Raw genomic sequence first — 26,928 nt, forward strand, 5'->3', positions numbered from 1 at the left:
ATTCATAGCAGATCAGGAATCTGGGAAAAGGTACTTAGGCCCAGTATTTCAATTGTGTTGGATGAGATTCAGCCTTGAAGTAACTCGACACCTGCAGATGGGATAGGAATAAGATGTCTTTAGGAACCACCCCATCACTTTTCGTATGGCAACCACCTCATGCATCTCGTTGTTGCCAGCGTCTCCATAACATTTTAGAGGGGGATCTGAAAAATCTGAGCTGGGAGTGTGTGGAGTGATCTTTTCATGACGTTGAAACCTCTTCCTCTCAAGACACTAATATGTAGCATATAGTAGGCTTCTCACATTCAGAATAACAAATCTGGATGTCCTCCATAACTGTTAACTTTTGATTTTCAAATGTCTCAGGTATCTTTTTCCTACTGCTAAATACGAGGCTTTCTCATTTGGCAGTTCTAAGCTACAGTAATTGATTCTTAGAGAATAGTACGTCTATTTAAAAAAACCCTCTAGTTAGAATTTCTGATGTTGTACAATCAACCACACTTACAATGCCCTGAGTTTTACATAGGAGTGCCTATTAGCACAGTTATGGCTAAGGTCTTGTCCCAGTTTCCATTATATAGTAAAACATTATTTTCAGGAATTTAAAAGGCAGCTGTAAAAAGCAACCATGGGCTGCAGTTTCACACAGAAAATCTTCGACCATGAGAAAATTGTCACAAATGCCGAAAGCGTCAGTCAGTTTGCGTAGCTATTTTTGGGTGGACTGAGTGAAAAATTAAATATTCAGTGGTTTAAAACATTTTTTCACACGCATGTACAGCCACCAGGTGTAAAACACCTCATGGTCCTGATTCTTAGCTCTGCACATTTCTTGGTATTGCTCCAATATTGCAAAAGAAGCTTGAAGCTCTGTAAAATAGCATAAAATTTCCTGGCACAACTGAATTTTCAGCTGACAGAGAAGGACACCATTATATCATACTGCATGAAGGAGGAAAGAATCTTGCCCTTCTTCCTTACCTCCATGAGCACAGGGAGTGGAGCAGAAATATGAATGCATTGAGAGAACACCATATATTCTGGCTAAGCCTGAGCAATTGATACAGATTCAAACAAGTCCTCTTTGTACAGCTGTCTATTTTTCTAAGTCTATACTCTGTACGACTTTTTCCTTCAAGAATATCTCAGCAATAGAAAAGTGTTTAAGAGGATCTGTCTTTCTTCCATGTAGGTGTGCCAAGCGTCAAAGTGTCTAGTGCAGAAGTTGGTAGCAAGGGGAAAATAGTTTCTTAATTTGTCCTTTCACAGAATCAGTGGTCCCAAATTTGTGTGGGGTGAGCATTACTTTTCACTTTGGACAGGGGTAGCTTCACCGGACTTAAAAAAAGAATGATTTGCAAATTTTCATGAAAGACTCTACTCCATGGCAAATCCTCCATTTTTTATCCAAACCAGGTTAATGTGGTAACACACTGGGACATGCCATTGCTGTGTTTGTAAAATATTTTCCTGATTTCACTCACAAATCCCAAATGCACAGGTATACTATATTTTAAAGTATTAGTCTGAAGAGTTTTTCCTAATATTTATTAATACTTGTTAATTTACAGCTCCTGTTATCATGCTGCTTTTGCTTCTCTCCCCTCATGATACATTATTTATTAATTATATTATCAGTTATTGTAATATCAGCACCTCATGTGAACAGCAAGGAAAAATGGCATATATGTATCCTAGCCCTAGGTCCTTGCCATCTAATTACTGATGTGATATGACAAGTGAGAACAGCAAACATTGGATGGAAGGAATTAGTTATATTGATACAAAGAATGATGTTGCATCATTCAGAAAGTGACAAATTATTGAAGATTGAATCTATGAAATGAGTCACTGAAGCAGTGACTACAACACGTTGAAATCTTTTGCAAAGTATTCTGCATTTCATTAATATCTGGTAATCTGAGGGAGGTGTTTCTGTAAAGCTCTTTCCCATTGTTAAGTGTAGTTCCCTTTCACAAACCACATGGTATTTAAGCTTCTAAAATTCATTGTGTTGCTAAAAAACATGTGAGCAAGCAAAGAACAGTGTTCAGTCACACCTTGAACAACGCATCCATCAAATATGAAATCAGACTGCCTTCTTTCTCTGTGCTGAATTCCTGTCTGTCATTTCTCCATCTTAAAAAAAAAACAAACAACAAAGCATTGACTGAAATATGAATGGATAATGTCCTATGGCCCTTGTTCAGGCAGGATTTCTTTCAACAAAAAACTGTTAGGGATGACTAAAGACTGAAGAATCAATTCCTGTGTTTCAAATCAGTATCTAGATGTTCTGAATGTTCTAGGTGACACTCATGTCATGAGAAATTTGAAATTATGTGAATAACAGCTCTACTGGCAGTCAAGTTGTTACTTTTATGGAAACATTTTTATGTTAAATAGATTCATGCATCCCTCTTTTTATTATTTGGACTTTGAATATGATTAGTATAATAACAATAATTTCTTAGCTGTTAGAACAGCAGTTTTTCTGAAAAATAAAATAAAATAAATAGATCTTGTCAGATACCTAACAATGACTATTACAATTATTTCTCTTGGGCTTGGCTGTTTTGTCCGTAGTTTCCTTTCTGTGGGCCTCTATTTTCCTCAATTGCGTATGAAATAAAATATCAAAGGGAAACAACCGTACTGTTTGTGGGAATGTTGACTGGCAATCCCTTGCTCCTGGCATGATAACTTAGGCTGAGTAACTTTCAACTTAAATATGTTTCACATTTCTTTTCTATCAATAATATCTATGTCAGAATGGGGTTGTTAGCATTTAATTAATTATCTGTGAAGGGTCTTGAAGTCTACAAGTGGCACATGATTGAAAAATCTGATGACACTTAAACACCTCCCCAAATTTATGGAAGAGACTGTTTCTTCATCCCAATTTCTATATAGATGTTTCATGGGTCTTCACAGAGTAACTTCTTATACTCTTATGTTAGAGCACATGTGTGACTGTGTCAGCCACAAAGAGCTTAAGTCAGGCCTTAAGCACTAATTAATTCAGTTAATATTCCATGTTATTTAAAGCATTATTGTATTGTTTTAGCTGCATTCCGTGCCAAATTTCCATGAGGGTTAGTTTTGCCATAAAATGTGGTCAAGAAATCTAAACTGTTTGTTTAAGCCATCAAGCAAGTAGCTGCATTTAGCAGTTTTAATTTATTTAAGTAATACCGATTTGGGAATGGCTGGCTGTGGAGCATGGATGTGCTAGTAGATTATTTAGAAGTATTGTTTCAGTATTTAGTATGGCCCAACTAACAATTCAGCTTTAAATGCTGCTGAGTGAACTGCCACCACTGGTGGAACTCAGAACAGTTGCTTTGATTTCCCACTCAGAAGATATTTCACTATTAATTTTAGCTTAAGATTTTCAAAGGGGGAAAGATATATATGCAGGTTATGAGGATGGCTGTGAAAAACAGTGCTGTGTTTTAATTGAGATTAAGAATTTTGCTTGCATATGTAAAACAAATGTACTAAAAAAAGTAAACTCGCTGCCACCAAAACTGAAAACAAGGCACTTTGGAAAATATATGCTGATATATAACTGGCTAGAATTTCCTTCATTTTGCAAAGCCACGAGCCACATGCATCAGCTCACCACAAAGTCATTAGGTCTTTTTAAACTCAGATGAAAAACATTAACAAATACCACAAAAGGCTTTAGTATGGCCCCTTTGTTCATTCACATATGGCAGTTTATAACTCCTGCACCACTTGGGTAGTGTGTTTGTTTAAGCTGCCTCCATCAGGCCAGCCCTGAAAGAACAAAAGACATCTTGAGCGATCCTAAGCAGGAAATGGGCTAATCTAAACATGGCTTGTGACACTATAAGTAGAATAGAAAGGGGAGGGATTGATTAGTCATTAATGTCCAATTGACTCCATATGGATGTTGCAATAATAAGGCCTTTTTCAGTGCAGTAGCGGAGTTATTGAATTAGAGGTTTATGTTTCCTCAGAGCTGACCTTAGGGAATTCCCATTTGGTTCTTCTTGTTGATGTTTTAAAGAGAATGGAGTCTCTTAACAGGAAAAATAGAAGTCTTATCATAACCAAGGGGTTGTAGCTAACTCGTGCTACAGTATATTCCCACCCTTTAGTATTTACTTAGCACATTTCAGAAGCCTTGCAGGTGAAAATTTTAGTGGCCGTTTAAATATTCTAGTATTTCATGAATTGCTCGTGGCTTTCTCAGTTTTTCTCCCCTTTCATTCACTGACATGCAGCCTGTAAGAAATGTTCGGTGCTCAAATTCAACTGAATAATATTTGTTTAGCATGTAGAATAAAAGGAATTTGGCATTTGTGTTACCGTGTGACCACAGGCACCCCTGTCCCAAACCTAGTCATGTTTCCGGGTGGGTATTTTGCCAGTGATAACAAGACATCACTGACAATAGTTCATGGGGTGTCCATTTATATTGCCTGTCTTGCTAATAATAAAGAATGAGAAAGTCTGAATGTGGTTGGGGATGAAGAAGTAAGAGGCAGGCAAGGGGCAAAGCATACAAATGTTACACTGTAACTGCTACATCTGATTACAGTGAAGCATTATTAGTAGTAATTTTTGCAACTTTCTCTAAATTGAACACTGAACTTTTAAATATTGCTGTATTTTTCCCAAAATACAGCAACTGTCTGTGCACAGGTTAAGAACAGGACAGGGGACTGCCAAGCTGGTTTTTCATGCTCCCTCTTTTTATGGCATTTCCATGTTTATGAGCAACCCATCCCTTGCAATAAAAGAGTGGTTCCTGTTTGCATGTTTATTGGGTTCTAGTCTCTGCAATGCAAGCTGCTAGCAGTGCTAGTTGTATTACCACAGACAGGGCCAGATATTTTGGAGGTCGCATCAGTATTTTCCAAAGTAGACAAATATGTCACTTCAGCTTGATGAATAACTGATGATAGGAGCTTTACTACTAACCAGTCATTTTTACACTGGGAACCTAGAAAGATTGTCTTTATTTCTGTGTATCCTATCTTGGTATGTGTCCATGGGAGACGATCTGCAGTATGCTCTGTAGATAGGCAGATTCATTATCTGGGGGGAGTCAAAAGAAATGTATCACTTCAAACATGAATCAATGGCCATAGAGTGAAGAGTAATTAAGGGATAACAGAGTGACTGATAAAAATCTCTTTTTACTGTCACTTCTTTTTTCTTTTTTCCTCATCTTTTTTTCTCACCCTTTTTTTCCCTCCATTCTATCACATTTATTATTGTTTCTGTTCTGGTAACATGCAAAAGCCCAGTCTGCGGTTTTGTTGTAGATGATGTTTAAAATGGAAAGTAAAACCACGTCTTGTTAAAGACAGTAGGATTAACCCTAATTTGGCCAGGATTTCAGGAAATATGCTAAGAGATAGGCATTTTAGGCACAGTCCTAAGATTCTTTTCATTATTAAATGTTAAAAAGTCAGATAAAGGCAGGAATAAATAAGTAAGCAATGTAACATTGTGTGTTTCTTAAAATTTATTTTATATGAAAATATTTATCTTTCCTGTTGATGATCAGATTCTTTTACCTTTCTAATGTTATCTGATTAGAGAGTAGTCTCTTTAGGAACAAAAATATTTTTTTAAATTATTTTCACAAAGCTGTAACGTTTTTAGATTTATTCTTCGATGTTCTCAATATTGCCCCTAAAGAGTAGTCTGGAATTCAGCTTTCACAAAGGGGTTGCCTGCCATATATCCACAAAAAGTGATCATTCTCCTTTAATCTGCCTTTAGTTGTAAATCATTAAAGTCATGACAAGTTGAGCAAATGCAAAGGATGTAGGAAGTGAGGCGCTGCACATGTTCAGAAGCTAAAAGTGTCACTTTGAGAACAGCCCCTGTCTTTAGGCCAAAGTATAGACTTTGCCAATTAAGCCACTAGGACAGCCAACCTGTACTGCTTTTGCAATAATTATAAATTCTGACCAAGCTCTTAATTCTGGAAATCCCTCCCCCTGTGATTGTGCTATGAACAGTGACTAGCAGATAGAGCAATAGAGAGACAATTATCATCTTCCTCCTCTCATCTCACCCTTTTCTGGTAGTACTTTTCCATTTTATCTGTTATTTTTTTGTTTATTATTTATTAGACTTTCCTGAAAATATTTTCAGAAAGACACCTACTTCTTTGCAATTATATATATATTTACTTTTAAAATTTCAGGGGTCTCTTTCAGCCTCTGTCAGTAGTAAATATAATTATCATAACAGGGAAAACCCCCATACTTTCTTAAATATGTTGAAATTGTTTATACAGGGCACAATACTGTCAAAATATCTGATTGACAGGATGAAGTACCTGAGAACAACCAGTTTGAAAGCTTGTTCTTACAGGTTTCAACTTGTAAAACCTCACTGAGTGTATGTGTATTTGTATCATTAGCACCTGATTTCTAAGCTAAAAAGGTACTGAGACTTTCTGGCTCCCCTACATGAATTATTTTATTGTAATGTTTTATATATGGTGAATATAATTCTGTAGTTTTGAGACCGTTAGAAGCTGGATTGGAGATTATATTACTTTAGTTATTTGCAGAAATTAATTTTGCAAATGCTTTTGTGATGGCCTATAGGCCAACTGCTAAATATTCCCCCAGTGATCAAGCAGAAAGAACATCAGCTCTTTGGCTGCATTTTTCAAGTTCTTCAAGTATGGACTTAAAGCAGATGCAGCCAGAGTTTCTTGACCTTCTGAGGATGGTTGTAATTTATCACTCCAATTATGAATTGTTTTCTAACATAACCTTTCTCTGAAAACAGGTAATTTATGGTGGGGTTTTTTTTCTTCCCCCCACCATGTTTTTGTTAGTTTGTTTTCATTCTATCTAAATTATATCTGGATTAAAAAGCCACCTATAATCTTTATCCCAGTAAAACTACTCTTTGCCTGCATTAGGACTTAAAAGTCAGGCCAAAATTGTGTTAGAAAGGGCTAAAGACAAACTCCTGTGTAGCCATAATGAATACGGACCTTTGGGAAAGTAAAAGATGGAAAAACATCATATGGATTCAAATATGTCTTCTTTCCTTTACTGTGAGCAGAGTAGTTGAATAGCAAACGACAACTTTTGCATGAGTAATAATTTATATTTCTTTTGTCACCAACTTCCTAATTGCCCACATACTAGTAACACATTTTTATAGTATTATTTTAAAAGATAGGACAACCGTTACATGATATATTTGACATTTCTCAAATTATATAACTCGTATTGTATCAATAAATATTTCAGTGTTGACTTGCTATGTTTGTAACTTACTTAAGTTTCACAATATATATCCTCTCTCAAAAGATGGTATCTTTGATATGCTTGTGATCCCAGCCTTCTGACAACAACTCATGAACCACTCATACCCTTGAATTGGTCCTACCTGCAGGTTGCTCAGCAAAACTTCTCCTTTTTTCAATAAAAAGCTGACTGCAACCTCCTGTAAATGCAGAACACCTGTAGCATGGTACTTAGAATAGTATTAAAATAGTTTTGCATCTCACATTTGCCACAAACGTGTCTTCTTTTATGTGCATGCAGGTAGTTACACAAATTGCCAAATTGGTGTCAGTTGTAAAGTAATGGCATCAGAGGCATCATAAATTACCAGGGTGATCCTCAGGAGAAGACACTGCTGTATGAGAATGAGTTTTTTGCTCTCAGGGTAATGTATGTCTTCATCTGGCCCAGTAGTCAGCATATTGCCCTGTGTTAATGGATATAGTCAGCTTGAAACTACACTACATTTCACTGCACAATAAACATGGCTGTCAACACCATATAAAACAAAATCAATTTATCCTGTATGGTCAGTGCGTTTTAAATGAAATTAATGTACTGTGGACCTGGTGGCAAACAGGTAGTGTATTAGTTATGCATCCTCTAATTTAGGACCTTTTTTCATGTAGATACATTGCCTATATAGAATTTTTAAAAAGGTATACATACGTATATAATGTTTTCACTCTGAATTAAAAAATTAACTTTTGCACAACTAGAAACCTGTGAGTCAGTCACCAGAATCAGCAAAACTGCAGTGTTTTACTTAGTGTAAAGAATTAATCTTGTATTATTTAGCAGATAAATTCATGTTGGGAGCTGTAATATTGTACAAAAAAAGGAGGCCTATTGCTGTCCTAATTTCTTGTGAAGTATCTTGTTTTTTCAAAGTATTGGATTATATGAACAGTTTGATGAGGTCTAAGACTGAATATGTCACACTCTCATCGTAAACACTTTTCACCTTTTTTTATAGCTAAGGTATAACTCTAAAAACATATGTTATCATCACAATTGCACAAGTTTTTTTCCCATAAAAGCATGCCTTGGTTATCTGTTTCTTCTGTATTAAGTGGTTCTCTACTTCACATTCAGCTCTGTGAACTCTAAACCCCCATGAAGCTTTGCTGTTTGTGGTCAAGAAACAGCTCTGGATGCATTCAAAAAACCAGTTAAGATTGGCACGTACAAGTTGAATTGATGGCAGATAAAGACACATAAAAGCACAGCAGGCTTGGAGCTGGAGTGCTTGCCTCCCACTCTGGAAGCTCCAGGATGCTGCACATGTACCTGTTGTTGGAGGCAGAGAGTTTTATTACATATATGTGATCGAATGCTCCAAGGCACATCTAAAATTCAGCCAAGGCAGATGCAACTTTAAAATGTTCAGCTCTAGATATAATCAGATCCATACAACTAGCAGCATGTACCTGGTGTACTATATCATTTATTTTGTGAAATGTTTGGTATGTACTTCACCGCTGAAGCAGCAAAGTCATTGCAAATGGCTTGTGTGAACAGGTTGACATCAGTTGAGACTCTCAAGTACAACTTTTATGTGAGTTTTGTTGAGCATTCAGAGCATGTATCTTATGTTAAAGTCTTTATCAAATCTCCATACCTTAGCTGGAGAAATACCAGTGTGATTTAATTCCTCACTCTGATGTTGGGTCATCTCAGATGGGCGAGCCTGACCCGTTACACTGAAACCACTCTTCAGCCTATCTTTCTCTGCCTCTCTCTCTCATAAATCTGGCAGCAAAGAGGGAGCAAGAGAAAGGGGCTAAAATAACCAGAGCACTGAAAGCACTTGCATAATCCACATAATAATGTTTTGCATCCATCTTGTTTCTTCCTGCCCTGACGTTACAGGGAGTAAAGCAGTGAATGGCTCTGCCGCTAAACTACAGCAGTATTATTGTTGGCCAACAGGAGGTGCCACGGTGGCTGAAGCCCGGGTCTACCGGGACTCGCGGGGCCGCGCCAGCAGCGAGCCCCACATCAAGCGGCCGATGAACGCCTTCATGGTCTGGGCCAAGGACGAGCGCCGGAAAATCCTCCAGGCCTTCCCCGACATGCACAACTCCAACATCAGCAAAATCCTAGGTAAGTGCAAGGCAGTGGGCAACAAGTCGTGAGTGACGGTGACTGAACCAAAACTGAGGGACGCTCTGAAGGCTCTGCTGTAGCAGTGGCAGTTGGCAGAGGTTAGGGATTCTGGGAGCTGGGGAAAGCTGAGATTATTTATTTTGGTGACACAGGCTAGCTACATTTGGAAATGCAACTTACAAGTGATAGGACATGACTTTGAACTGAAAGAGGGCAAGTTTAGATATTAGGAAGAAATTCTTTGCTATGGAGGTGGTGAGGCACTGGAACAGGTTTTCCAGAGAAGTTGTTGATGTCCCATCCCTGGGAGTGTTCAAGGACAGGCTGGATGGTGCTTTGAGCAACCTGGTCTAGTGAAAGGTGTCCCTGACCTTCCAATCCAAACTGTTCTATATGAACTTCTCTAATTTTAGGACATATTTATTTGTTCACTGAAATTGGAATTACAGAAACCTGTAGAAATGAACACTCAGGGGTTGCGTTCATTTTAATTCCCTTCCCTTTGCCTTTCTGCTCCTTCCCTGATGCTTTTCATTCTCAACAGCAGTCACAACATGCTTTAAAACAAAAGGAACATTTTGTGAAATCTGTTGCAAAACTGTATCCCAATAAAGGGTTTAATTTCAAGATCCCTTTAGAATGCATCTAAACTCCTACTCATCTGAATGCAAAATGGTACTTGCTAGAGTAAATAGTGGGAAAAAATTAATAAAGTACAAAATCAAAATAGAAGGTTTTTGCCAGACAGTACAGTGTCAAAGAAAGAAAGCTGGCACAGTTCAAAAGAACTGTACATGCATACCTTCCCACATGCAAAATGCTGTTTGGTTCAAAAGTGTTGCAATGTTCAAAAAACTAACCACTAGAATCATGCAATTAATATATTGCTTAGGTAAAAGACACCATAGTTAATATTTAAATTGTATAGATTGGTACATTTGAGGAATATAACATGGATTATATTTTGCCACTGTGCAAATAAATGGACTCCTTTTTGAAAAATTTTGATTTGCTTTTTAAGACACCTCAAGAGAATTAGAAACATACGTGAGAATGAGTGGTGAAATGTTAAAACCTATATTTGCTTTCTGAGTCTTTGAAGTGGAAGACAGATTCCAAATGTAACTCGTAATAAATAAAAGTAAAAATCAGGTTTCCTCTGTAATCATTATATTGTAAACTCTTAGTTCAAATACATTCTTACCAAAGTTTGTTTCATTTTAGTTCAATCAGAGGCAAGAGTACATACAAATAAATGTTACTTTGTCCTAAAACTTCCAAAATCTAACTTAGTAGTTCTCATATTTTTGTCTGCCATATAAGTAAGTTATATGAATAGCCTTTCAGTTGTGTATAAAACCTTCACTGTTTCAGTGTTGGCAGCTGTAGGGAATCTATATTATTTGTGTGCATTCTGTGAAAAAAACTATTAGGAGCATAGTAACTGTATTCATTAAAATGTAAACTTCCAGCATAAATATTTCAGAAGTGCCAGCAACTGAGTGTTTGTTAACCATGGAATTAACCTGTCAGTATCTGCTCTGCCACAAATAAGCCTATGTCCATATAATATCTGTGCAACTTTTCCAGGACAATGAGAAAAGAAACTGAAACATTAGAACTGACACAGGGTATTGCTGGCTATGGATAATATTTATACAACTTTTCCATTTGTTGATGTATGAAAAATGTTGGTAAAAGAATAGCTTCCACCCACGTTTACCACAGCTGTAATCGTTTTATTCATCTAAAAGACACCAAAAAGCTATTTTCTGCATGTCTTCTTCCCTGTAAAAAAATATCCCATCTCTATTCAAGTGTTTAGATAGCTCCTTATAAACAATACAAGAGATCTGAATACTTTTCCCTCTTCCTGTGTACACTGTGTTAATTTTTTAACTTTTTTATTGGTGCAGCTTTCAATGAGAGTTTACAGTACCTGAAGTGGTTTATATAATTACAATGTTCTTTCTGTTTTACTTTTTATCTTTTTAATGTAAGTTTTTGAAATGTAACTTTCTCAATCTAATTCTGTGTATTCATTACATCTGGCTGGAAGGTAATATGCCTAATAGGATTTAAAATATGGTAAGGTGTCAATATTATGCCAGGCTTATGTCAGAAGATTAGTAAATTTAAGACACTCAGACAGCAAGGGATTGTTCGTAGTTTTGCTGAGTCTATAAGGTTTGATACTTTTTTCCTGCTACGTAGCAAGATATTAAGATCTCTTAGCAGGAGTGTATAAACCAAATTCTCATAAAAATATCAAAGAAGCATGTATCCCTAGGCAATGTGTTAGGCTTTTAACAGAAAAAGGATGGCTGTAGACCTTCCTTAACCATCGTACTGTGCGTGGTATTACAGAGGTATGGAATTATTCACAGATTAATGCTCATATTGTAAAAAATTAAATAGTCTATTTTGCAGAACAAGGCTGAGATTTTGAGACTTAACTATTGATTTTTAGCAAACCTATTTAATGGAGATTTACATATGTTTGGTCTGCAGCAATATCTGAAAGTCAAGGTTCTTTTAAGTTGTCTCAGGTTGTGAAAGCCAAAATGCGTGAAGACTGATGTAAATCTAAATCAGTTTATTCAATTAACTTAATTCAAATTTATTATGATGAAAAGGCATGTTGAAATGTGTATGTGTAAAGCCAAACCTGCTTTACTCGAGCACTCACAAGAATTTTGTGTTAACAGGATCTCGCTGGAAGTCCATGTCAAATCAAGAGAAACAACCTTATTATGAAGAGCAGGCACGGCTAAGTAAAATCCACCTAGAAAAGTATCCTAATTACAAATACAAACCTCGACCAAAACGTACCTGCATTGTTGATGGAAAGAAACTGCGTATTGGTGAATACAAACAACTGATGAGGTCTCGAAGACAGGAGATGAGGCAGTTTTTTACCGTAGGGTGAGTACAATTGTTGTAATTGTTTTCAAAGACAGAGCGTGCTGTTTGAAACCAAATAGACTTATCTGTTTAAGTCACTGACTAATGTTATTTAGAAGGTAAGGATTTGAACCAGTAAAACCTTATTAAAAACATAAGATGGAATATGGAGCTATCAGCTTACCACTGAATGCTGATTGTGAGACTGATTGTGGAATTCTTTAAAGTCAAAAGAAGTTGTTTCCCATTAGCCTGAAAGGTTTGAATCATGTCTTTTGTGACTTATTAGTAAGCTAATCCATTCTGGGTTAGTAATGACTCCAGCATCATTTCCTAAATTAAGAAAAGAACAAAGAGAAAAACACAAAAGATTATTCCTGTGTAGAATAAAGAGTCAGGGGAGAGGGAAAAGGGAGAAGAGTAATAGCAGTTGCATTAGGAATACACATGAATGTAGCATGAAGCTATTAGGAAACTTGCTATATATAGAACTGTGAAAAAAATATTTTAAAAAATGAGTTTTAGGAACACTCTTTCAAGTAGTGCATAGATAGACCGGGTAGATTTACAGCACAGAATATATGGCTCAAAAAAATCCTGGCACAGTTTTAAAAATATTGTGTGTGTTTTTAGGGATATTTCCTCTGGTGTCCAGCAAAGAAAGAAGCTGTATGAAAGATTTACAGGCTAAAGATAACAGAAGTCCAGTAAAACAACTGCACCATAACTGATTTCTCTCTGCCATTTTTTTATGAATTAATCTGTGATGCTTAGTGCTCTAACACAATGTTTCTGGTGATTTACAAAGAGTTTAAAAGCTATCTCCAGTGCCAGCCTTTCCAAATTCACAATGTTCTGCTTATTTCTCTAATCACAATAGTCTCCTTTTGTTGGGTACTTCACTACCAGATAATTGACCTTGACGTCGATTATGTGCCCTCATTTTTGGCTTGGGATGCAGAACTCCTGTTGCAGTCAATTATTTTGTGGTACAGCCTACAACAATGTGGGCTCTTTCTTCAATCAGTAAATAGAAGTGGTTTTGGTATCTTGAAATAGCCTTCCAGTCTATAGTTATGACATCGTTTTTTATTCTTCAGTCTAAGGGAAATTATTTACTAATAGGCTTCCACCAAAATTGCACATAGAACTCTAAATAGAAATCTGAATTTATACAGTACATCACAAATTATATTCAGATTGAGGTAATGAAATTTTAGTTTACATCTTCCAAAGCAGATTAACAGACCAAATCACATCAAGAAATGCAAAAGAAATGCCAAAACAGCAGTCTGAATGCTTTGAGAATTGTTTGCTAATTCAAAACAATATTAAGCAGGAGCATTTTGCACATTATTAGTGATGGCTAAATAAGGAGGTGAATATGGAGGATGGATTTAGGAAAGTTCTAAAATTGCCTACTTAAAGAGTGATATTTCTATTATAAATATATATAAGAAACTATTCAAAACTAAACTACTGGTGTAACCTAAATGTGACATCTTCCTCATAGATCAAAGAGTGTGATCACAAAGACCATGAAGATGGTCATAATTTTCTTGAAAGTATTTGTTCTAATTCCTATGTATACTTTCTCTTCACCATGATCTATTCACGTTGAAGAAGTTTAAAGTAAATTACCTTTGTGCACTTATACAATGGTGCAGTGGACTTTACTGAAAACAATGACTTTTAGTTATACAAGTGATGAAAAAGGGAGTGTGAAGTCTAATGAATGCATTCAATAAAGGTGAAATGAGATCTACCTTGCCATTCAATGTGAATATAGAGTTTGGTACTGAGGAATCACAGGTTGTGATTTTAGAAAATTATGTTATGCATTTCTGTGACTTCCCACTGTTGCCCCAAATTCCCCCTTTCCCTAAAGAAAAATTTAAAACAAAATTTTTGGAAGACACCAAGCAAAATTAGTGAAAAAAACCAGACTAATGTCTTTTTTGAATTAAAACATAAAACATAGAATCATTTGTCTCAAAAGAATAGTTCATCGAGTAATAAAAAGGAACATTTCATCTAAATCAGATTATAACTAAGTGAAACAGAGTAACTGAGCCCATTAACTTCTTAAACTTACTCTTCCCTGTGTTTAATGTAAATATCACATAAAACATCAGCTGGAACAGTTTTCCTAACTGACCTCACACACCCATCATTTTTCCACTGTTTTGATGGAACAGCATAAATCATCCTTCAGAACTGTAGACATGAGAGTTGAGACAGAGTTTCCTTCTCAAAATGAAATAGGAGACAAATGTGGTTTTTCAGATTGAATATACCCTGTGTTTACAGTAAATATTTCACTGCAAGATAGAGAACAAAAGTATAAAATAGACTCCAATGAAATGTGCCAAGTGCTTCATGCTGCTTGAAGTACTTTTTTTTTTTAAAGAACAAACCAATTAAGTTGGGACTGGGTATGTCAAAATGGCAACAAAATATTGTCACAGAATGAAAAGATAAATATTCAAAACAGGTGGCTAGAGGAAAGTGTAAAAAGCAAGAAAAATTATATTTTTTCATATTTGTGTTTGCATTTTTCTTATACCAAATGCACATTTATGTCTTAGGCAATCCAGTCAAGTCTAGTTCCTATCAGATTCCCTTAGGTGAGCTGCTGACTAACAGAATAATTTTGCTATGGGTACAACTAAAAAACAACCCCCACCACAAACATGGAGTTTTACACTGCTTGAACTTTTATGATGCAAAAAGCTCATGCTGCTTACTTCAGTGAGCTGCACTCTTTCATAAACATTGGTAAGATGCAGAAACTAGCCAAGCTTTAAAAAAAAATAGAGAAATAAGCTAATGAATGGCCAAGTTCTGTTCTGATTTTTGAAGAAAAGCTTCCAAAGAATTGAAAGAGAGTGAAGATTTCTTGGGATAGATTGGACTGGAAATTAATGTTTTGAGATAAATGTCACATATTTGATAGACTAGCACAAAAATCTAGGAACTGCCAAGTATTTTAAAGAACAGAGTGGAACTTAAAATGTGCAGAGGCCTTCTGTTGCATCCCTACATGAATGAATTTTGTTCCAATGAGGCAGATAATATACTGAAATAATTCATGCTTAATGCAGAGTATATTAAAAAAATTGCTGTTTTCAATCTAGTGGAAGCTGAATCTGAAGCCAGCTATGTCTTTAAAATAATTGAGTTATTTTTAATAGTAAAATTATTAATGGAAGTCATGAATGATAACTTCAGCATAAGTTAATCCCTAAACAGACTTCAAGTGATTTACAATTTATCTTCAATAGTAGTTTTTGTAATGCATAAATAAATGTGAACTAACAAATGGATCATATATAAACCATAAATTCAGACATTTTAAGTTAAGAATCTGTCTTTTGGTGCTTTGTCTTACAAAAATAATCCATCTCTCAGTCATTTTTACAGTCTAATACACTCTAAATCCAAGTATATGCTATATACATTTCTCTAAAAATGATGTAAGCGGTAACTTTTTTTTTTTTGATGTTTTACCAGTGTAAGATGTTTAGAATAAAGCCTTTATAGTGTTTATAACTACTGTACACACATAGTCTGAATGTTGCTAGACTACGGTTTTGAATAAGGCTGTAATATTATACTCCTGTAGCTTGAACTTAAAGCAAGTACACAATGGGTGCTTTTGTGAGATTTACTGTTATTTCATTCCATATGGGAATGTAAGTTTCAGGGGTGTGTAGCTTATAAGCATTTTCCTTAATGCAATCAATTTTTATTTCAGTCATTTAAAGAGCTGTCAAAAATATGGTTGGGAAGGGATCAGAAAACAATGGTAATTTGCCAATTTAAATGTTTAGATAGTTTTGCAAAAGTCAAAAGTGGAACATTCTCCAGGAAAATCCTAAGAATATTGATGCCACAAACTTGTGAGCAGGTCAATTCATCTACGAATGTTCATGTTATCTCCATTTTTATATTCACCTAACCAAATCTTTGGCCCCAGAGTGGACAGACAGATTAACAATCCTTGCAGAACAGAGGTGAGTGACATCTAGTAATTGGCCACATAAGGATTTCTTTGTCAAAGAGGAGATGGTGGAGACAGGAGTGGTTTGAAGCCAGGGTATGTAGCCATGTGTCACCACCATTCCTCACAGATCTGAAGAGATCAGAAGATTAATGTTGGATTCTGGAAATCTTAACCAGACAGAAAACATCCTTGCTTTAACAATGTGCAACTGAGCTGAATTGTAACCTGTAGCCTGCAGTAAATTTTTATCTCCCCACCCCAAGGTTCTATGATAGGCAAAACTATAGCTAGACAATGATTAAATGTGTGGAATTTAATTTTGTACCATTAATATAAATGCTTTTAAATGGCCAGAGCCATAGGTTAGAAACTCCAAACTGTTCCTTTCAGGGACAGTAGTGGGAGTTTAAATAAATGCTTTGATTCCCAACCCCCACCCCTCCCCGAATTTAATTGCTTAAGAAGTGATAACACTCATCTCCAGAAACATGTACCATCCATATAGTTTGTGATATCTTAAAATAAGGCTTTCTGGGATGAAATGTAGCAACTAGAGCAGAATTTACATTGACAGCCTGATCAGCTCTAAATAATAATAGGTATTAAGTAAGAGGTAGGTGTCCAGTTACTGGGGGTGTGTAGGTGCCCATGCGTAAGTGCTACCAAATTTTTGCTAGCAAATGGGTAGCAATTTGAGACCCTTTTCAATTAGGTGGTACAGTTACCACATGTTTACAGTTCCATGGTGAGATATAGGTAATTTAAAGTTATTACCCAGCCAGCAACAGGAATGCACAGCATGTCCGATTTTTGTTTAACATGTAAAAAAAAAAGACTGCATTCATAAATGACAAACTCAGTAAGCCTTTAACTTCCCTGTTACACCAATCAAGCTTTTTACTATTAGAGTCATTCTATAGTTTGCCATGCTTTTCATGTGTTCTCAAGTAAAATACATCTCTGTAAAACTGGCTTCTTTATGCTCAGATGATCAGCTCCCTTAATACTCTGAAATGGGTGGTACTTGGTACAAGTGTACCCAGTCCCATTGAAATGTGGATATACAAAGGAGTTTTGCTGATTTGATAAGCATTTAAAAGAATGCCAGAATTTTTTATCTGTCCTTTAGGGCTTAACGCTGACAACCATTATTTTATCAAGATATCTCACAACACTCTCTTAGACACTTTTATTGTTCTTGCTGCTTGTAAAAAAGACAATTTGCTTCTGAAAAAATGCAAACTTTTTTTGGGTTGGAGGGGTAGAAGTGGTTATTAGTTTTCTGATAATGTCATTTATAACACTAGAGAGTCTTGCACTCAGTCATTCTTTGAGTATATTCTACAACTTCTGTTACAGCAGTTGCGAAAACTTTTCTCAAAGTGTCTTTTGGCATTAATATTATGGTGTTCTTTGATGAACAACTGGTGATGCTTTGTTTTTCTGAATTTGTTTATTCTAAGAAATACCAGAAAAAAGATTGGTGCCAGCAGTTGTCAGATGGGCAGATTAGAATGCATGGCCTGGTCACAACCATGTAGAATTTTTCTGTTGACCATGTGTGGGTTTCTTTTTCGTTCGCTTTGTGGAAACATTCATTAACATGAACATTATCTGTATCTAAAAGTTGTGGAGGAGATATGTGTGGCTTTTTAGCAGTAATAGTTTATACTCTTGACAACATGCAATCTTAGACCAGAAATGTTCCCTTGCGAGGTAGGTGTTCAATTTTATGGATAAAGTATTGAAAGATATTTGCAGAAAATCACTTGCAAGCAAATACATTGGCTGAAAATTGTTTTCACAGAACATTTATCAGACCATTTAAAAAGTGAAAATTTAGTGAAAAATCCTAAGCTGTTTGTAAATCATCTGCAAATCATCATTTGCAAACAGGAGTATAATGACTGTGTCAAATGAATTACTGCAATGTTTTTGCTTGCTGCTAGCCAGGTGTACCATACTTACACAACAGATGTTTGAATTTCTCAAGCTGTGCAGAGGCTTTAAGAGTCAGGCTAGCAGTACCAGCAATGACAGTACTACAAGCTATTTTAGTGTTATCTTACACAGAGTGTTCATGATTTGACTGTCTGTCTCAGTTCCCAGACTTGAAGGACTTCAGTTGCCCTGTAACTCTGTACTGTGATACTTATCAAAATTAGAGTTTGATCAATGAACAACAAATACTCAACATTTAAGGTCTTGTAAATAAGCTTAACATTACTTTGTGTATTGATTTAGCCAATTATTAAGAATTTGTCTGAGAGGTTGGTTTATGAAATGTCCTTTTGAATTTAGTATAGAATGACACTGTGATCAAGAAGTTGCAGATTCATTAGACTATTCAATCATATCTGACACTGTTTCTCCTGCTAAAATTCTGTAATAGTTCACTGGGTCAATATTGCTGTAAAGAAGGTTGGGAATACATTGAAATATATGACTCTTTAAATAGATTATCCAAATAGGCTTCAGAAAAGTTATATCCCTTCTTTTTCTCTTAGCTTTACTAAAGGTAATGATCCAGAAGAAATATCAGAATATTTCTATGAGTAGTTTAATATAGAAAGTACTTTATTAGTTAATTAACCCAAATGTAAGAAGTAGATTTAGTTAATGTGTAGCCAATAAGGGCTTGACCATAGAACAGGTTCGGGAAGCTGACCCTTTCTCAGAAAGTCACTTGAATATATGTATATTACTGTAAGAAAAGACATCACATCACTTAGTACAGCTATGTGCATGCTTACAGTAAAGCTTGTGCTGAATTTCTTGGCTGGCAGTGATAAAAGTCGAATTTAGTTTATGTGTGATATTGCTCCACTATGCTTAAAATCACACACATGAGAAAAGACAGCATTACATCTTGCAAAGTTAGATACTAGAAGGTAAGGTGTGTTAGAAGTAGAAGTATTGCACCCTTAATTGAGTCTTACCATGTATTTGCATTGTCACAATAAATCACATTTGACATTGGGCCTTCAGGACCCAATGAATTTCTGAATTTCTGTAGACTGTCTGTACCATAGAAAAAAGAACATCTGTTCTTTTTGTCGAGCACTTTGCTTCAAAAATCCAAATGCTAATTCACATTATGGTTGAAATAAACACAAAAAATACATGAAAGAATCAATGTCTGGTAGTTACTAAACACTTTACCCCTCAGTTGTCCTCTGGGGGAGAGGAGATGAACCAATACCACATAGCACCAATCTGTGAGCCCTGGAGGAATACACGCAGCCTTTCTAGGAAACCATCTGCTTTTCTTTCATTTGGACTTGCAGAAGGTCTTCCCCCTCTAAACACAGGAAATCACGATTCCCTCTTGTTTTTCCTTCCAGACAACAGCCTCAGATTCCAATCACCACGGGAACGGGAGTTGTCTACCCTGGTGCTATTACCATGGCGACTACCACGCCATCACCTCAGATGACATCGGATTGCTCGAGCACCTCTGCCAGCCCTGAGCCCAGCATCCCCGTCATCCAGAGCACTTATGGTATGAAGACGGACAGCGGAAGCCTCGCTGGAAATGAAATGATAAATGGAGAGGATGAAATAGAAATGTACGAGGACTATGAGGATGATCCCAAATCAGACTATAGTAGCGAAAACGAAGCCCATGAGGCAGTCAGTGCCAACTGAGGAGTGTTCACAGAATTAAAGTACTCAGACTCATTTGGGTTTTTTTGGGGTTTTTTTGAACAAAAGTTCTTAAAGAGCCTGCATGCATGTGTGGCTCCTACAGTTACATCAGCAGAATGGTCTTAAATGTTTCTTATCGTGTGAGACAGATTGTTTCCCTAATTTTTCATGAACTTGGTTTTTTTTTTTTTGTTTTCGTTTTGTTTTGGTTTTTGTTTTTTTTTTTTTTTAATTTAGATGAAGACATAAATATCAGACATCAGGACTTGAAAACTTATATGAATCAATAGCTGTCTTACAAGTCTTACCTTTTGTCTTTTTCTGTTTGGATGCTGATAAAGGTTTAAGTTACTGTTTTAGATGGGGGTTTTACATTCTCACTCAGGTATGCTGTGCCAGCCTACAGGTTGTGAATGTGTTTTTATTCTGGATTATTTTAAAAAAACAAAAACTGCAGATTTCATATTGTGAAACAGAACAAGTCCACAAGTGTGCACATCTGTGCATCATAGCTCGTCTTTAAAAAATAGTCTCTGAATTCCATTTTTTTTTCCATATGTATAGCTGAACTTCTGATGTGCCAAACTTTTCATAACTTTTGAATCTTAACATTTAAAAAAAAAAGTCTTAAAGGAGACACTGTAAAGTCTTAGACAATCCTTTGGCATCTTAAAAAAATTATATATAAACCCTAATTTTTTTCCAGAATATGGTGAAGTACTCAGGAATCTGGAGACAGGATACTCTTAAGTAGTGAACATGGTTGCCATAGTGCATGTGCCCAATTGCTTTTGCCTCTTGATGTGCCATTAGTGTGAAATTTTAAGTAAGCACAAAAGAGCGATCACCAGCTATGGACGGGCCTGTCTTAACAGTGTGAGGCCACCTCTGATTACATTCTCTATCCCTTTGCTTTTAACCCTTGCATTCAGTCTTAACATATTTTCTCTTAAATAATTTATTCATTCCAGAATGTCAAGGGTCCAAATACTTAATATTTATTTTTAAAAGTACAGTTGGTGGCATTACACTTCCAATTCCTTACTGATATTTTTAACAGCCCCTTCTTTCTCCTCCCCTAAATCACACAGGTATATGAAAATAAAAGTGCACCTGCTACTAAAATGAACATAACTTTTATGAATGAGAAATTCAGTTGTTCCTCTAACATTGTATGTTCAAGGAGCACTTAGAAACACTGCTATATGTAATTCAAAATAAAGTGAGTACTTTTATATGCACATAGAGTACAAATATTCCTAAAAAAGTGTTTATAGTTATAAACCTCTATACTTAGACAGCAAGGGCAGATGTTAAATCCAAATTGCATTTGGAGTCCACCGTGATGAATTTTTAGGGCCTGAGGAATCCTGCAGTGAATCATGGCTCCATACATCATGTTTCTGTTGCCACCTGAAGGAACTGTGTGATACCTTAAGTATTTATGCAGTGATTTATATGTGAGACTCTTAATGGGGGAGGGAAGGCTACCCAAATGTCTAATTGCAAAACTGGGAAAATGGTTCATCAAAAGTATTTATTGAATATAAAAGTCATGTGGGAATGTGACTTTTCAAGTGCTTGTCAAGTGCTTTGGAATCTCTGGACATTAGGTGCTATAGAAATTAAAATTTCTATTTGTAATACTTCTAGAAACAATGCAATTGCTGGAGAAAATTCTGGGGTATATACGAGAAAGATATTCAAAGATTGTAAATCTATTAAATTGCAAAGACAGAGGAGAAATTGCCTTTATTTTTTTCCCTCATACTCCACTCCTGTTCACAAATATATCACTGTATATACATGCAGATCCAATAGGCCTGATGAATAAATGTGCTCAACTCCCGCAGCCTTTATTTTGAATTGGATGTTTTCAGCACATTAGTGATAAATCCAGGCTCAGGCTGAGAGGTATGAGTGGGCCTAGAGCAGCTCCTCTTGAAGTGTATGGGCATCTTCCCACAGAGCTGCACAGGCTTTGTTTCGGGCCCAGACACCAAAAGAAGTCTGGTGCTAGTGCTGGCCATCCTTGTGCTGGCATCCCGTCTTGCAGAAATTCTGAGCTGCAATGACACCATGCTCTATGGAAGAGCAGTCATTTTCCTCATAGCCCCACTATTACCTGTTTGATCAGAAACAGCCATTTTTGCCACTGTAGTATTCGTGTTTCAATGTGAGAGAACTACCCCCAAGACAAAGAAGATTGTTCAATTTACAGGACAATTTATGAAGATAATGGCATAGAAACACAGTGGTCAAATTTCTCTGACCATTTTGTGATTTGGAACAAAAAACCTATATTTTTAATATTTATTTAAATGTGTTCTGAGTCCATGTCTAATAAGCAATAAGCTGGTCTAGCCAAGACTTTAAAGGCATATGCTGTGTCATTAGCTGGTGAGCGTCCTCTTTAAGCTGGCTAAGGTACTGATAGAAAGTGGTTTTTTGTTCTTATAATTGCTTGGGAATTTGAACTGGTTTTAATACATTCAGCTCAGATTGGGGGGAGGATATCATTAGTTCCTAAAAAAAAATAAAATAAAATACTATTTATTAATGTCTTACATAATTCTCCAGCTAGAATTATCTCTCCCTCCCCCCATGTCACTTTCTCTCTTGCTCTCTTTTTTTCTGGTTTTGTTGCATAGGTAGAATGCTGTATTGCTAGCATTGCATTTTATGTAATTATTTTTTTGCACAAAGGCAAACATTTAGATTAGTTGGTTAATTTTTATTTTTTTTCATTTTATGACCATGCCAAAATAATATTCTGCAGGCTTGTGGAGAACAAAGGACTGTTCTTTAGGACTGAAACTTGATTTTGCTTGTAGTACAAAAAAAAAACACACACTCACAGATGTTGTTTCGTAAGTGTTATAAGCACTGGATATAAATGGTATTTTTTATCACTTCTGACTAATGTGAAACTGTTGTACGAAAACTACATGAACAAAAGTCATCTGTTTCGACTCGTGTGGGCCTGCCTCACAGTTGCCGGATTTGAGTCATTTTTATGTCTTGTTATTTCATTTATTTATGCAAAATACATGTATGTATGAACACTTTGTTTTAGCTCCAGCCCTGCCTCATTGCTGATGCTCTGTATGTTAAAGCCACATTCTTAAAAATGACTGGCTGTTCAGGAATTGCCAGCTGGTAAAAATTGCATTTACTGGCTGGGGGAGTGGGAGGAACACATTTGAAGCTGAATTGTGCCTATGAGCATGTTATTCTATTTATTAGCCGACATTGGCTCTAAAATGTCAGTAGAAATCAAGGAAGGACAATCATAAGGATAAAACCCAATATTTTTACTTTATTAATCGGAGCTCAAAACAAAGTTTTTGATGAATTTACCATCTCATTTTAGATTTTTTTTAAATTGTGTAAATATAACATAGGAAATAGAATTTTATTTTTTGTTCATGGATACTTAGTGAAGTATAAGTTATGTATTTACTTTTGTTCTATATCAGTGTATGTTGGTCCATATTAAATGCTGACAAGTCACTGTACCTCATGTAGATGCTGAATTTACACCCGCAGTGTGAGCGCAGTATTGTGGACCTGTAGCTGGGACAGCAAGATGCCTCACTTGTGCTCTCTCTGATTTTTAATAGCATATTCCACGAGGAGGGAATACTTTCTTCTTCTTCTTTAGAAATTTGATACATTAAACATGCCAAATTTCTGATACGTTTTATAGGAAACACAGTCTTCTGAATCTAAGTAAAACTGATGATATTTTATTTTTTAACAAGAATGGCATTTGGAAGTCAAAAGCATATCTGTGGAAAGATTATAATGACTGAAATGGCCCTTGCAATGCAGGCAGGACTCCATAATATACAATCTCTGTGTTTTATATTCATTTAATCATGTTATTGTCATATTAGGCTATAATACCAAGGGAAATTGTTCACACAGTACACAAAGAGGACTCATGGAATTGCTTTTTAAGCATTTGTGTTTGAGGCTCCTTAATAACTGCCTGAAAAAAATAACAACTTCATTCAGGAGCACAAATACAGTAATACTATTTTCCCTGTGAACAGGCAGCTTATTTAATTAACAGATATAATGTATTTTCTTTTGGAAAATTATAAAATACTTATTTTCAAGACAAGAACACTCCCAAAACAGTCTGATACCAACTAGAATAGTTCACTTCATATTTTATAGAAGTGGAAGATAAAGGTCATAATGGATACAGAACTGCTTTTCAGGGTTCAGGTTTACACGGAGAAATAACTGACCAATTGGCCCAGTTCTGGTCTGCCTGTATGTTTGGGCATCACCATCAAGTTTGTGAAACCACATGCTGAGAATTCACAGGATCACAATGTGCTCCTAAATCAGTGTACTCAGGTGCAGTGTGAGGCAGGGGGAGGGCAAAAGATGGGATTGCTCCGGGATGGGAATGCCAAACAAAAGGCAGCGTTAGCCCCAATAAATATGATACCCTGTGCAAAGTGTACAGCAGTCAGCCGTGGGCAGTTCCTGCTTTGAAATAAATACAGAACAACCTCCTCCCAACGCCATCTAATCTCTCCAAGGTGGCTTTCTGCTTTTCTTTTTCGGTCGTATCAAAGGCATGGCATTTCAAAATAATTTCCTAGCAAAACATAGTACAAGTTTAAGACCCCATCCTCCCCCAGCAAAACAATTATCTACCTGCTTAATATTAAGCATATTAGTCCTTCCGTGGTGGTCATGAGGACCAGTTAAAGTGTTGGTGTTAAGTGGGGTGACCTTTGCTGAGCCAGGGCCACAGTACAAACAACTGTCCTGAAGATGCAGCCAGCAGGATGTATGATAGAGTTCTTCAAGATTTTATGAGAAGTTAATGAATGGGCTTGGACCCCGTGGTGTTTTGCATGCTTTTTTAAGATTCAAGTTGGCACTTAAGCATGTTCTTTTAAAAGAATAATACTATATGACCTCATTTGATCTTCTACAAAACACTTAACTCTTTTTCCTTTAAAAAAACTTCTCCTAACCCTTTTTTTTTTGGTACAACCCATTAAAATCTGTGATTTTTCTCAGATCAAGCTACATTTTTGATATACTGCAATCTCCTGCAACAGAAGAAAAAAAAATTTATATGCAAAAACATTTCATTTTAATCCAACGCCCTTTTTTAACTACCAGATTTGTTGGAAATGGTGACAAAGAAGTATTCTGAGATTTCACACGCTGCGTAAAAAGGGGGAGGGGTGGGATGAACTGGGCTAAAGGAAAACTTATCAAATTGGTATTTATGGCAATATGAAAGCTATAAAGCAACTTAGTGACATGGCTTGCTTTGTAATTTCCGCTTTCTAAAAACCACAAGTGAGGTCCTTGGTGCTCTTGGAGTATGGGGAATGTGCAAATATTTAACTGTTTGTATGCTGCACATTGCAGACCTGCTAGTGTGCATTCTCCGTTTGTCTTCCTTTGTCATTTGTGTTTTGCTTTCCAGAAAGCAATGTTTTTTTTCTTGTACTCTTCTTCAGCTTGTAGTAAACTAGAATGCTTAGCATTTATGTTCATTCATTATGTATTTCCCATGTAAAAATTTTTTTATTACATTAAGACAAGCTTATAAGCTGTTACTACATAACTTATCTTACTGTAACTCTTATTTCCTGACATTGTAATTTGTTTGTGATGTATATTGTGAGATTGTACTCTATGTTAATTTAATCAGCACAATTCACTGACATGCTGGACTGACATGCTAGCTGCTGTTTCAAATTGTAAAGTTTGTGTAGAGCTGTTGGGACAACTGAGACTCTCTAGTCAAGGTACTATGCTTTGATTCCTATAGCAACACTGTGGGTGCAGTTCTTAACGGCAAGGGCTGCTTGTTGAACACCCACTGGCTAACTTAATGGGCAGGTTTTCTTTGTAGAAATTCTATATACAATGCAGGTACCTACCTGGGCCCATGGCCGGGAATTATTTGGGCGTTTAGAGGATAAACTAGTGTCTATTGCTGCTTTGAATATGTTTTAAAGTCTGAAAATGTAAATAGTTTATCAAAAAAAATCTTGTACAGTCCAGTGTAAAGTTTTTAAATGAACTTAAAGGTTGCCATCACATCTCACACTCTCCTCTTGACACAGTAAAAAAAAGAGAAAGAAAAAAGTTTGCTAAGGATACTGATTTAAAAAAAATAAATCTGTTCTCAGATTAAAGAAGAGAATAGTTATTCTTAGCTCTGCTTCATTGCATAAACAGACTTCTTGGATTTTGTTGTGCAGTATTGACGTGAGGTAAATTAAATATTAAATAATCTTTCAGTGGTACTTTTAAGAGTCTTCTCCTCCTCTGCCTCAGTTATTAATGGAAAAGACAAAATTGAAAGACACTGTCCATATACAGTATGTTCTGGTGTACGTTGGCACCTTACCTACATGTTTAGGGTGGGAGGGATTTTTTTAATTTCTTTTTTTTTTTTTTGCACAAGGTGCTTTCCTGATATGTTAAACATGTCATCCTTGGGTGATGCAGTATATGCCATGATAGGGGTTTAGACCCCTCAGGGGAGTGTCTATAAGACTGCCTATTTATGCTCATTTACCTCAAGACTGTCCTCTCTACCCTTAATCTATTCACCATCACTCCATCTTTTGTACTGCTGTTGACACTTACAAATTAAAGATAAATTTTGTTTTAAGAGATGTGCGTGTGACTTCTTCTATGCATCCCTTATCATTCCTTTGAAATCAGTATTAAAGATTGACCATGATGAGGTGATGGACAGGAAAATGCAACTAAGCCTGTTCAGATGGCCTCTTTTAAATGTAGAGACTGAATTTTCCAGCTCTTATGTTTTCCCCATGCCTTTCCAGTCTATGAAGGCATTTATCAGCCTCTGAAATCCATTAACACCATATGCTGTAAAAGACATGGATGATAACTAACCTAATTTTATAATATTCACTGAATGCTGTCAATTTTGTGTGC

The 26,928-nt window shown here is 36.1% G+C and overlaps 1 protein-coding gene across 15 annotated transcripts in view; it reads left to right on the forward strand.

The window, feature by feature from the left end:
• SOX6 (SRY-box transcription factor 6) overlaps positions 1-26,638 on the forward strand; it is a 370,227-nt gene extending 343,589 nt beyond the window's left edge. For 13 of the 15 annotated variants that reach the window (XM_051803959.1, XM_051803965.1, XM_051803957.1 and 10 more), the window contains 3 exons: positions 9,177-9,410; positions 12,122-12,338; positions 19,668-26,638. In XM_051803959.1, the coding sequence (XP_051659919.1) occupies positions 9,177-9,410; positions 12,122-12,338; positions 19,668-19,971 (755 nt within the window). In that variant the 3' untranslated portion in view covers positions 19,972-26,638. The remainder of the gene's footprint in view (positions 1-9,176; positions 9,411-12,121; positions 12,339-19,667) is intronic. The other 2 variants (XM_051803954.1, XM_051803961.1) reach the window with 1 other exon arrangement.
• Positions 26,639-26,928: the final 290 nt, after the last annotated feature.

The sequence above is a fragment of the Manacus candei genome, unplaced genomic scaffold (assembly GCF_025592945.1).
Source record: "Manacus candei isolate 608988 ecotype Guabito, Panama unplaced genomic scaffold, ASM2559294v1 h1tg000060l, whole genome shotgun sequence".
NCBI classification, from domain to species: Eukaryota; Metazoa; Chordata; class Aves; order Passeriformes; family Pipridae; genus Manacus; species Manacus candei.